At 42.0% G+C, this 11,836-nt stretch overlaps 1 protein-coding gene and 1 non-coding gene across 5 annotated transcripts; both read right to left on the bottom strand.

Moving 5' to 3' along the window:
* Nucleotides 1-3,860: 3,860 nt before the first annotated feature.
* Nucleotides 3,861-10,524, bottom strand: Slc25a3 (solute carrier family 25 member 3). Of its 4 annotated transcripts, none has more exons than XM_004844891.4 (8): nt 10,395-10,524; nt 9,995-10,155; nt 8,659-8,783; nt 6,904-7,083; nt 6,099-6,280; nt 5,282-5,454; nt 4,286-4,396; nt 3,861-4,201 (listed from the first exon to the last, which is right to left on the bottom strand). In XM_004844891.4, exons 2-8 carry the CDS (start codon nt 10,149-10,151, stop codon nt 4,041-4,043), a joined length of 1,089 nt encoding a protein of 362 aa, XP_004844948.1. In that variant the 5' UTR covers nt 10,152-10,155; nt 10,395-10,524; the 3' UTR covers nt 3,861-4,040. The 4 variants fall into 4 exon arrangements, with proteins under 4 accessions (XP_004844948.1, XP_004844949.1, XP_087048973.1 ...); XM_004844892.4 differs by lacking the exon at nt 8,659-8,783 and adding an exon at nt 8,365-8,486; XM_087192847.1 differs by having other exon boundaries at nt 3,861-4,396.
* On the bottom strand, nt 5,531-5,776 carry LOC147823595 (small nucleolar RNA SNORA53). Its single transcript, XR_015443684.1, has one exon. It is a non-coding gene; the product is annotated as a small nucleolar RNA SNORA53 (small nucleolar RNA).
* Nucleotides 10,525-11,836: the final 1,312 nt, after the last annotated feature.

Raw genomic sequence — 11,836 nt, 5'->3', positions numbered from 1 at the left:
TTCAGAGCCTATAAAAACACACGAAAATTTCAGAATGGCCCTCTAAGATATTGTCAGATCTCATTATTTTAATAACCAGGAGGTTCTTGTATAAACCCTGACACTGGTGAGGTAATTATCTCCATTTCTGTGAATACTTCTGAGAGTGAAGTTAAGGCTAGTTTTAAGACACAAATTATTTAGTGGATAATATCTAAGAATTTTTTGCAATGATAAGGGCTGAACCCAGAGCCTTGGCACTGAGCTACATCCCCAGCCATTTTTGATTCTGGGGGGAAGAGGGGTGACGGTCTCGCTGTGTAGTTCAGGCTAGCCTTGAGCTCATGGCAATCTTCCTGCCTCAGCCTGAGTGCTAGGATTGCAGGAATGTGCCACCACACCCAGCCCGTGAGATGGCCTGGCTAAGTCAGTAAATTGTTCAGGGTGGACTTCAACTTTCCATCTCCCTGCCTTGGCCTTCCAGGGTGCGGGGATTCTAGGAATGTGCCACCATACCTGGGTTTCCCTTGGCACTTCAATTGCTCTGAAAGACAATTTCAATATTTGGTCTGCAATGCTACCTTGTCCTTGAATTACAACATAATTCAATTAAACTACCAATCCATAGTCACTCCCTGGGGGTCCACTTTATGCAACTGACACTAATAGAAAATAGAAATGAGTGGTTCCGGGGCCTGCCTCACAAGCGCAAGGTCCTGAGTTTGATTTCCGGTACCAAAAAAAAAAAAATAGAAATAGAAAAACATGTATATTGCTAAAATTTGTTAGGACCTGTATTTTTTATATGGTAAATAATCTACATGGGAATTTTTCCACTCCTGGAAATCAAACCCAGAATAAATGTTTAAAAAACTACCACTGAGCTACATCCTTTGCCCAGTATTATTTTTTGGTACCAGGGATCAAACTCAGGTCCTTGCACTCGTGAGGCAGGTGCCAGAACCACTGAGCTAACTCTCCGAACCCCCTTTGCCCAGTTTTTAAATTAAAAAAAAATTTTTTTTTAGACAAGGTCTTGCTATGTAGTTCAGGCTGGCCTTGAACTTGTGAACTCCCTGCCTCAGCTCCTGGATGCTGGGGTTACAGATGTGCACCACACCTGGCTCACAAAACTTCGGCATTTTTCTTGGATTTTGATGAAATAGCTTTAAAATTATCAACTGGCTTTGAAATGTATCCCTAACTGCTTGAACACTGTATATTTCCTATCAATACTCACGAAATCTGTTAACTGTAGACAACACTACTTGATCCCCCAAGTCTGGCAGTGGAAATGCTTTAGTGAAGGGTGGCTGAATTGCATACCCTCGGTTTTAGATCCATGGTCCACTTTTACATTGGGCACAACAGTGTATTTCCAATCCTCTTTGTTCTGTACTGTGACATTCCTAGCGTGAGATGGAAGTTACCTTCCTTTTCCCTGAATCTGGTCTCTAGGACTCGTTACTGTTTCATAAAGTGCTGAAGGTCAAGTCCTAAGTCTCCTTCCACCAGAAGCCCTAAAATACAAACCAAGTTCAGTTGCGCAGAGGTCTCCATGATAGAGACCTTGTGGAGATTGAGTCACTAGCAAGGAGGTGGTCAAAGGCACCTTTCTGACCCCAAGTGAGAAGCTTAAGACAATCATGAGATGCAGAGCCCTAAGAGTACAGCAAACATTGCTAATTCCTGATCCACAAAAAGCCTGAGTATTTTATGCCATCAATAGTTGCTTTCAGGGGCTGGGGATTTAGCTCAGTGGTTCTACCACCTGCCTTGCAAGCGCAAGGACCCAAGTTCGATCCCCAGTACCAAAAAAAAAAAATAGTTGCTTTCAATAGTTGTAGTCCGGAATAGCTGTAGTCAGGCTGGGGATTTAGCTCAGTGGTGCTGCTGCCTACCTCGCAAGCACAAGGTCCCAAGTTCGATCCCCAGTATCAAAGGAAAAAAAAAGTTGTAGTAACTAATGCACACTGCTGATACTGCTGAGTACCACAGCCACCACTTGGCTGAGCTCACAAGACCCCTACTCTTCCCTTTAACAACTTAGCTAATTTTGCACTACAACCCTTCCTCTCTGCAACTCAACACAAAATGAGAATGCTGTCATGAGAAGTTAACACAGAACTAGATGCATTTGGCATCTAAATTCAGTTCACAGACCATAGACCATGGATTTGTAATGGGACCATTTCTTTTCCCTGGAGGTTTTGCTTACCTGAGGTCATCTCTACGCTTTACAGACTTTACAGACCGTCCAACCTATCCGGATGCTACACCCAACTGCCCCCAGGTAAAATGTAATCAGCCAAATATGAAAAGCAGGTCTTAAAGATTGGGCTTCTGCATTTCCTAATCAAATAAAGCTAAGAATCAGCCCAATTTGGGTTGCCTTCTTTTCCATGCAAGAATAAGCTTATTAACATTAAAAATAGTACACAGACAAAAAAATTTTTTTTTGGTACCAGAGATCAAACTCAGGACATCCTTGATCCCAGGCCTGGCAAGTACAAGGTCCTGAGTTTGATCCCCAGTACCGCCAAAAAAAAATTGACAAGATTAGCTATAACCACAAACTGATTACCCATATTTAACAATTCAAGTTTCTGAAAGTTTGTTTTCTAAAAATATAAGAACCTGAGCTCTTGCTGCTTTTGCTGTCTTCCACTGCCGTGAACTGTGGCCCCTCTACCATGTGCCACACTGCCTTGGAGCCAGCCACTTATGGACTGAAACCTCTACGAAATACTTTGAAGATGATCCAATGAGGATTTTACATGACCTTCATTCAGAAGTCTGGGCTCTGAAGGATGATGTTAATATTCTTCTTGATAAAGCAAGATCGGAAAGTCAAGAAAGCATTGGTTTTATTAAGGCAACAAAACTGATGAAAAAAATGCAAGAGATCTTAAAAATAAGTTTTTCCACAAGTATAGATACAATCCATGTGTCAAGGAAAATTCAGTCTCTGAACAGGAAATCACTGATTCTATCCCAAAGATGGCCAGCTGTGATCATGTTCAAAAGCCTCGTGGGAAGGACAACCTATCTGATCCGTCTGTCCCAGATACCAAGTATACAGATTCCCCTTTGACACCTACATTCTGCACTCCTGTTTTGAAAGTTCCTCCTACAAAGAACAACACAGCTTTGATACCCACAAACTACCCATTATCAGAAACACACAGTTCATCAAATGATTTGGAAGTTAAAGATTGTACTTCATTAGTTTTAAATTCAGATCAGTGCTTAGAGAATTTTGCAGACCCCTCCTCTCCTACAATTTCGTCTTATGAGAACCTGCTCAGAACACCCAGACCTCCAGAGGTAACTGCTCTTCCAGAAGATGTTCTCCAGATTTTGTCAAAATTCAACTCAAACCGAGCTACTCTAGTAGCAGTGAAAGCAGTGTCTCCCAGGAAAGGGCTCCTCAAAACCAAAAAATGGGACATCCCAGAGGTTGGCAACAAAGAACACTGACAAAAAAATTCTACTGGATCCATCCATTATAGAAACTGAACAGACTAAGAACGAAGCAAAGCTGGATTTGTTATTTACATTCCTTTCCCACCCACAGGGGAATAAGGATAAGAAAGGTTTATTATAGATGGCAATAAAGATTTAGGCATTGGCTTGTCTGCAAAAAAAAACAAAAACCTGAGTAAAGAAACTTCAGTCAGATAACAATTTATAAGTAGGGACTGAAATAGTCAACCACCAATAGTCTGCATTTTTTTCTTTCAGGTCTTAATGTATTTACATTTAATTATTTTCTACTATTTTAGGGTTAAATCTCTTTTTAAAAAGTGTTTAGTTTTTTAAATAATTATAAACTCAAAAAAATAAAAATCTTAAAATTAATAATCATAAACTCAGACAAATCATGAACGGATGGGTTTATTTTCAGCAGTAAGTTTGAAACTTGCTTTAAGCAAGGGTACTACAATAATTAAATCAGAAATAGACAATTTCCTACACTGTCATGGATATAAAAGTTCCTTTTGTATTTTTGTTCAACACTGATCAACAAGCAGATTCAGTCCACATTTGCTGTGCTCTATCTACTGAGTTAACCCAAGCTTCTTCTTCAGGGACTCTGGCATCTCAGGTGGAGGCGGGCGGGGGAGCCTGAAGTAGACCTTCACCGAGTCATAGATGAACCACTGCAGTGCAGTCAGAGTACCGATCATGATGATGCGGGCAAAGAGTCCCTTCCACACACCTGGTTCAAACAGGAAACACAAATGACAAATGCAATATACCCAAGTGGTGGTCTTTCCTGAAAGGGGGAGAAAGCCCATCTTACCTCTAAAGCCAAGTCTCTGGAGGACCTGAGAAGCACTGCTACCTTTCTCTTTATTTAGCACAGATACCACAGAATCAGCAGGGTGAGAAACAATTGCACAGAAGACTCCAGCTGAAAAAAAGGCAAGACAAATGATTCCATACAGGATAAGTCAAAAACAAAAACTTAAATCACAGTCAGCAACTTTTTTTCGTAACTTTCAATAAACTTTTGTTTTAAAAAATTACGATTGCAGCTGAGCATAGTGGCACACACCTGTAGCTCCATTTAAATAGGAAGCTGAAGCAGGAGGATCAAATGAACCCAGGGATTGAATGATGGGGCCATAATCCAAATATCTTGCTGCCAGGTAGCTCTGAAGCACCGGCGGCACACGGACAACTGTCCCATCAGGTGGCATGGGACAATCACACCTGTACCAAGAGTGGTTCAAGCTGGCAAGAACATGTCAAGGCCAGCCTAGGCAACATAGCAAAACTCCATTTCAGTTCTAATATTCAGACTTTAGTCAATACTTCCTCTTGTATTAAAAAGTTGTTCTTGAAACATTAAAAAAAATGGTGCAGAGTAAGAGGAATATATGTACAAGCCCAATAAGGACATACCATAAAAGCCTATCATCTGTTCGTGATGGTGAGCCCTTACAATCTTAGCACTCCGGGAGGCTAAGAAGGGAACTACAAGTCCAAGCCTAGCCTGGGCAATTCATCAAGATCCTGTTTCAATATGAAATAAAATAAAGGGGCTGGTGATGCAGCTGTGTGTGAAGGCCCTAGGGTCAATCCCTAGTACTGGGGAAAAAAAATCATGTAAACAATAAAACAATTCTTTTATGAACAAATTAGAAAGTATTTATGAATCCAGAAAGCCATGTTATGGGAAGATAAAACTGCTTTGTAACTTTTGAAGAATTTTTTTTCCTCACAAAAAGACCTCCAAAATGGAAATGATTATTTGTCCAGAATTTCAGTTAACTGTGTCCTAAAAAATTCATACCTATGTAGCCTGCCACAAATGTTACAACCAGCTGCTCTGGCTTTGAACATTCACTTCGGGGCTTAGGAACCACAAACTTGTATAATGCTTCAACAGTACGTTCAAAGCAGGCAAACTTCATCATGGTGTATGGTATTTGTCTCATCCAGAGAGGGGCAACTCCCTTATAGAATCTAGGGAATAAGAAGACTTATTTACACATGTATGTATTAATGTATTAATCTAGCAGAGATTTTCATCATTAACCAAAGTGTCCGCACACCAGTCAAATCCTGATAGTAAAAAAACGACAGCATAACTGCATGTCATTTCTATCAGAACCTTAGACTAACATGCAGGTGTATTTATCTCACATGCCAATGACTCAAGCACCTTCGACTGTACAACCAAAACGTTGCTGGATGTTTCTTTGACTGGAACTACGAGAAACAAAATGTTTACAAGCAGAACTCAGTTCAAGACTCATCCACAAAGGTGGATCTAAGGAAGCATGTTGTGGCCTGACTACATGCAAATTCTTAGCTGTGAACAGATCACAAGGGATCTAACAAGCCCTCCCCAAAAGTTTGGTAGTAAACAACCACATATCAAGTCATTTGCATACTGACAAATGGACTTTACTTTGGGCAGCAGGGGCAACGACAATCACACACACATACATGACACTTCACTCAAGGCTCAAAAAATGTCTTATCTTTGCCCAGAGTTTAAGCTCTAGATACAGGCAGATAGATAGCTATTACAAGACTGATGGGCCTATTACTAAGAAATGGATGTTCCCCATGAATGAATGATTTTAGGAAAGTGTTTTACTTACGCTTTTAGGCCTTCTTCCTGATACATTTTGGGAGCAGCATCTCTCAAAGTGTTAGCATAACCTGGTTGGGTTTGAATTCGAACTTTAGCAGCTTCCATGGGAGCCAGGGCGATGTCAGCAAAGAATTCAGCACTGGCAGAGGCAGCCAAATATAGTGACGTACGCCACAGATAGGCATTCTCCTAAAAAAAATTATGAGGAAGGATGTGAATTACTGTTGCACTGGCTGTTTCCAATCGAAGCAATACTTCCGGGAAACCATAAACTTCAGGCATTTTAAAAGTATTTCCTATCACACAATCCATGGTAGCATACATAAGAGACAATATATATTCTCTCATAACTTCATCAACCAAATGCTTACAGTACAATGTGAACATTTTTTGAACATCTAGGTGTCAAGTATATTAGTCCTGGAACTACACAAAGGATTCCTAGAGTCCTTATTAAAAACAAACAAACAAACACCCTAAAAATCCAACTTAGATAACTACATAGTATAGTAAAAAGGACATAGACATTTTATGAAATACACTTTCTTGGACTAGGGTGTAGCTCAGTGACTAGAGTGCCTGCCTAGCATGTGCAACGCAACAGGTTCAATCCCTAGTACTGTGAAAGGGAAAGAGAAAAAAGGTGGGAAGGGGGTAGACTTTTTCATCTGTCTCTATGCTAAAACAGCCTGATGATGTGAAGCACACTGCTCACTCTGAGACCATTTCTTCGGGTGTAAAACAAGGTGACTAAAACAGAGCTTAGGTCCTTTTTGGTCTTAAACTTTCCATCTCAAAGTTAAGTCACATACCTCACCAAGCATGTTGCTATACAAGACTTTGAAGACTTCATAAAAGCCAAACTTGCAGAGCCCTTGCATAGAGTAGCCAATGAAAGTTGGAGCCCATCCCTTAGCCAAACCACGAACACCATCTTCTTTAAGTGTTACTGAGAATCCATTAAATATGCCCTTATACTTTTGGGGGTCCACCTTTAATGAAAACAGGAAGAAAAACATTGATTAAATTCATCAGAGATTTAAAGTAAGTTTCAGTAAACTACACAAAGGTAAATATAAGTTCGTGACCTAATACCAGCTTGGTATCTACAATTATTTTTATAAATGGATAAATAAATTTTTTGAACATTAAAATCTAGTTTTGTGGGGCCGGGGATTTAGCACAGTGGTTTCGCCACCTGCTGCCAAAGCGCAAGGACCAGAGTTTGATCCCTGGTACCAAAAAAAAAAATCTAGTTTTGAGTCATTTTTAACCTCTTAGAGACGGTTAAAAGTAAAATTAAACAAAAATACAAAAAAACTCAAATTTCTCACCACCTAACTCCCACAACATTTAAAACTAATTTTAAAGCTACTCTCTAAATAACAGGTAAGTCTGTATTCCTGATATATACTAGCCCATTAAGTAGATTTTTCTGACTAATGGACAGTCTAATTATAATTTTAAAAGATAGCATCAATGCAACAAGAAATCCTTCAGCTCAGTGTAGTGGTGCGTAGCTATAATCCCAACACACTGGGAGTCTAAAGGATCTGAAGTCCAAGGTTAGCAAGACTCTGTCTCAAAAAACTAAAACAAGGCTGCAGATGTAGCTCAGTGTGAAGGTCAAATTCAATGTCCAGTGCCACCACAAAACAAACAACAAATAAGTAAGCCTGTCTTCTAACTTAAATTCACTTCCGGAGATACGCCTAGTAAAACCTAACAAGGGTATATTTCATATTCATTTTAAATACTGGGACAAGGGGTTTATCTCACTATTTCTGCCAGTACTAGAAGGACTGATATATATCACCTTCCTCTCTTTTAGGTAAGAAGGCATCTAATCCTGTTTGGATAAGTAAATTTTTTACTTTTGTTTCAGTAATTCTGATTAAAATATTCAAATAAGGTAATTTTTACTAAGTATGTAAGAGCTATGCCCATAAAATTTTCATACTAAGCTATGAAGAACATTTTAAAGTAATCTACATGTGCTATTTGTTGTCTTATCAATATAGAAGGACATTAACTTACTTCACATAATACACAAGCTGATTACCCAGCCCTGACATGTTAACTGCTTATAAAATGATTATTCGGAGCATAAAGAAATAGTAGTAGTAGTCCACAAAGAGGAACTCTAGCCAGAATTGAACAGTAGCAGCAAACAACAATTTACACCCAGAGTCTGAAAGCAAATAATTTACCCATACTTTTACAAATGAGACATTTCCTGGACTTAATACATTCAACATCATCTCGATACAAACCTGCATACGGCATTTCACTAAATCCAAGGGAACCACAGCAGTATGTGTCAGCCCACAACTTAAGACCCCACCAAAGCCACATAGTGCATAAAACTTCATGGAGCCATATTCACAACTGTACTCTGTAATAAGACAAGACACACCATGCATTTTAATATAAAACTCATGTTACTGGTCATCAACTTACCTCCTGGACAGTTAGGTTTCCACACAGCTTGTTAGTAGTTGTCTACATCTTACAACTTTAAGAGCCATGCTTCAACAATATGCTTTAGTCCAGCATGCAAAACAAACCTGCATTCTGCATTTAACCAGATCTAGAGGAACCACTGCTGTATGGGTTGTGCCACAGCTAATAATTCCTCCAAGTCCACAAAGGATAAAGAATCTGCCAGATCCATAGTCACAGCTATACTGCTCTGTTCGATTGAAAAAAAAAAAGCAAGTAAGTATCTCTTCAGAGATGACAAATGTCATGGGAATGAAAGAAAAGTGTGTTTCTCTGTGAAATAGTATCATCACAGGTGAACGGCCCTGGCTACTACCATTGGCAAGCGGTAAGATGATTTCCCAAACAAGTTTGAATTAGAAGAAAGCCTCTGTCAATACCAGATCGTTTGGAAATAGTTTTACATTTGGGAGATACTGTCTCATTTTACCATATCAATTTTTCAAAAATTGTCTTTTTCCAAATAAAATCAAACATTAAATTAGTAACAGGTGATAAAAAGGATGCTTCAGAGCACTTGACATCTAAAAAACTTGGCAACTTCTAAATTTACTGCAGCCACTAACCAAATACAGTACTATCCCCACTTTAGAACTTGTGCAAAACTACAAACACAGAAATTCCTGAAGTGAAATATATTCAATATATAAATGTTAGCCTGGGCCGGGGATTTAGCTCAGTGGTTCGCTGCTTGCCTCGAAAGCGCAAGGACCCAAGTTCGATCCCCGGTACCAAAACAAAACAAAACAAGAAAATGATGTAAGCCTAACTGAAACAGAATGATGGTGTAAAGACCTTAACCCACACCAAAGACGTAACAAGCACAAGAATGACTGGGGAGAAAAACTTTCCATTTTACAGACTCAATGTACATATATTCTCACGAATTCTACAACTCGTTTTTCACATTTTTCTGCATTTACCTCCACTGAGATTTAAAACACACACAGTTAAGTCAGCACTGGGTCCAAGAGATAAGCCCAAAGGGATGCCCACCAACTCTCTCCTTTCTGCAGTCCGGCCGGGGTCACCAGTCACCTCCTCCACCAGGAGCATTAAAAGGAGAAAGCCCGCTATCTCACGTACAATTAGGGGGAAAGACAGGTGAGTTACACTGCACCTACTCGTTACTACCTTGCAGTAGCAGTGTGAAACTCGGGGTACAGCAGGGCGAGGGAGGAGACGTAACCCAGCAGTCTGGTGACCACGCGGGCTCAGGGCAGATAAGCCACCACTCCCGGCCTCTCCGACTGCACTCCCTTGGGACGTGGAGGTCACGGAGGGACGCTGGGGCCGGGACCAGACGCCGGCCCCGCGCGGAAGGGCTGGCACCCGGGGCGGCAGCAGGGCGCCCTGTCCTCCAGGCCCGGCCGGAAGCCGCAAGCCCGGGCCCGACCTCACCTTCCACGGCGGCGGCGGCCAGCCTGCGGGGGCGGCGCGGGGCGCTCGGGGGCCCGGCCGGGCTGCTGCTGGGGCCCGCGAGGCCATCGTGCACCAGCTGCAGGTGCGGCGCGTTGAAGGGGTTCGCCCGCGCCAGGTGCGCCACGGACGAGAACATCTTCCTAGGAGAAGGGAAGCAGCGGTTAGGGTCAGCGGTGAGAGGAAAGGCAAGGGCCCCTCAATGTCACCGGCGCCCCGGCACCGCAAGAGGGGCCTCTTCCTCCCCGCCTCCGCGCCCCTGAGGTCACCGCGGCTCCCCAGGGGAGGCCGCGCCCCGCCAGGCCTACAGCCAGACAGCGGTCCCTTAGGGGCTCAGGTTCTGCGCCCCGCACCCACCACGAGTAGGCCGGGCCACACTCACTCGCTAAGATGGCGAACACCCGACCGCTCCTTCCGACAGGCTGCGGCTCACAGAGGCCGAACGTCCTCCAGGCCCTCAGATCTGTCCTTCGCACGTCGTCAGCGTGACACCCGCAGCGCGTCATCACGGCGCGCGTCTTTTATTGGTGGAAAGGAGCGTGGAGGCCGAGCGTCATCGCGTTCTCCTAGCAACCCTATTCCCGCCCCCTCGCACCCGCACCCTTCCGGCCCAGCTAGTACGCAGGAGGATTAGCTCTGCGCAGGCGCGCGCCCGGGCCGTGAAGTTGAGGCTTTCAAGGTCTCGTGACCTAGTCTTTTTGTCCTGTCACCTTCAAGTGTCTCTTGACGCAGGTCTTCAGTTAGTTCTTTACATTTAAGTGATTCCCAGTGTCTAATAATCATAACACCAATGTTTGCATGATACGTTATTTAGGTGCTGCGGTTAAGACATCATTGCAGTATTTTATATCACAACTTCTCCCATTATAGCAATTTTTTAAAAGTTTCATCCACTGATGTTGAACATAGGCATGTCTGCATTTTTCACCAGACTTGAGAATGAGAGGAAATGTGCAACAAGAACTCTTAAAACAGCAGGCTGTTTCTTCGAAATAGTCTACACAGTATATTAAAATATTTAATAAATGCTTAACACCTGGGGCACAGGACTGCACTAGAGTGAGAGGAACCCACAGCATGTGCAAACGTGTGTGTGTGCGCGCATACATGCACTTGCTTAATAAATTTGGATAATCACTATACTCATTTCAACAGGGAAGGGCCTAGTTTGGTTAGGAGAATTTAGTAGAGGTCAAAAATGTATGAACTGAAGTCCTATGAAGGAGCCACATCTATACTAATGAGTCTGCAGACTGTTCTGGCTGACTAGAACATCTTGATTGTGGAGCGATGAGATGGCACACAGAGCCAAAATTATTTTGGGCTTAGTCCCTTTTAATAGCCATTTACTACCAACCTCTGTGTCTGACCCGATGTCCTTGTGTGTACTAGGTAAAACTCCTGAAGTGTACACTGAGTTTAACAGGCCTCTAACATCCACCTACCCTAAGGCTAAGAATGCTATAACATCTGAAACCTTAGAGATTTCCACACTTAGCTGTGGCTCACTACCTCATGTTCCTCCCAGTGTAATGAGTAAAGGTTTTGATTTATAAACTTCTTTTGTTCTTTGGCTATAAAAGTTTCCTGGTGGAATATATCATTCGCAGTAATTTAAATCTATGTTCCCAGGCCACAGTCATTCATATTTGGTTCAAAATAAACTATTGTTTCCTTTAAAACAGAATCATTACTTTACATCAACCTATTAGGATTTTTGCTCTCAACTTCTTCCCAGATCTTCATAAAGTGATCAGGGGGGTTTGTTTCCTCTTTTTTCTCTCTTCCCTTTTCTCCTCTTCCCACCCCCACCCCCTCTTTCCA

Source organism: Heterocephalus glaber, unplaced genomic scaffold (assembly GCF_053883595.1).
Source record: "Heterocephalus glaber isolate CG9 unplaced genomic scaffold, H.glaber_assembly_v1.0 deba00001572, whole genome shotgun sequence".
NCBI classification, from domain to species: Eukaryota; Metazoa; Chordata; class Mammalia; order Rodentia; family Bathyergidae; genus Heterocephalus; species Heterocephalus glaber.
Note: the sequence above shows the minus strand (reverse complement) of the source record. Positions and strands in the feature narration are given on the sequence as shown.

Bases quoted from the DNA above. Each gene is read 5' to 3' on its own strand.
- Slc25a3 (XM_087192847.1), bottom strand. From the start codon at position 10,151: ATGTTCTCGTCCGTGGCGCACCTGGCGCGGGCGAACCCCTTCAACGCG. The intron at 5,455-6,098 runs GTAAGTAAAACA...CTTATTCCCTAG, and splicing joins CAGGAAGAAGGCCTAAAAGC to ATTCTATAAGGGAGTTGCCC. The intron at 4,397-5,281 runs GTATGAATTTTT...CCTTTTTTTCAG, and splicing joins ATTTGTGGCAGGCTACATAG to CTGGAGTCTTCTGTGCAATT.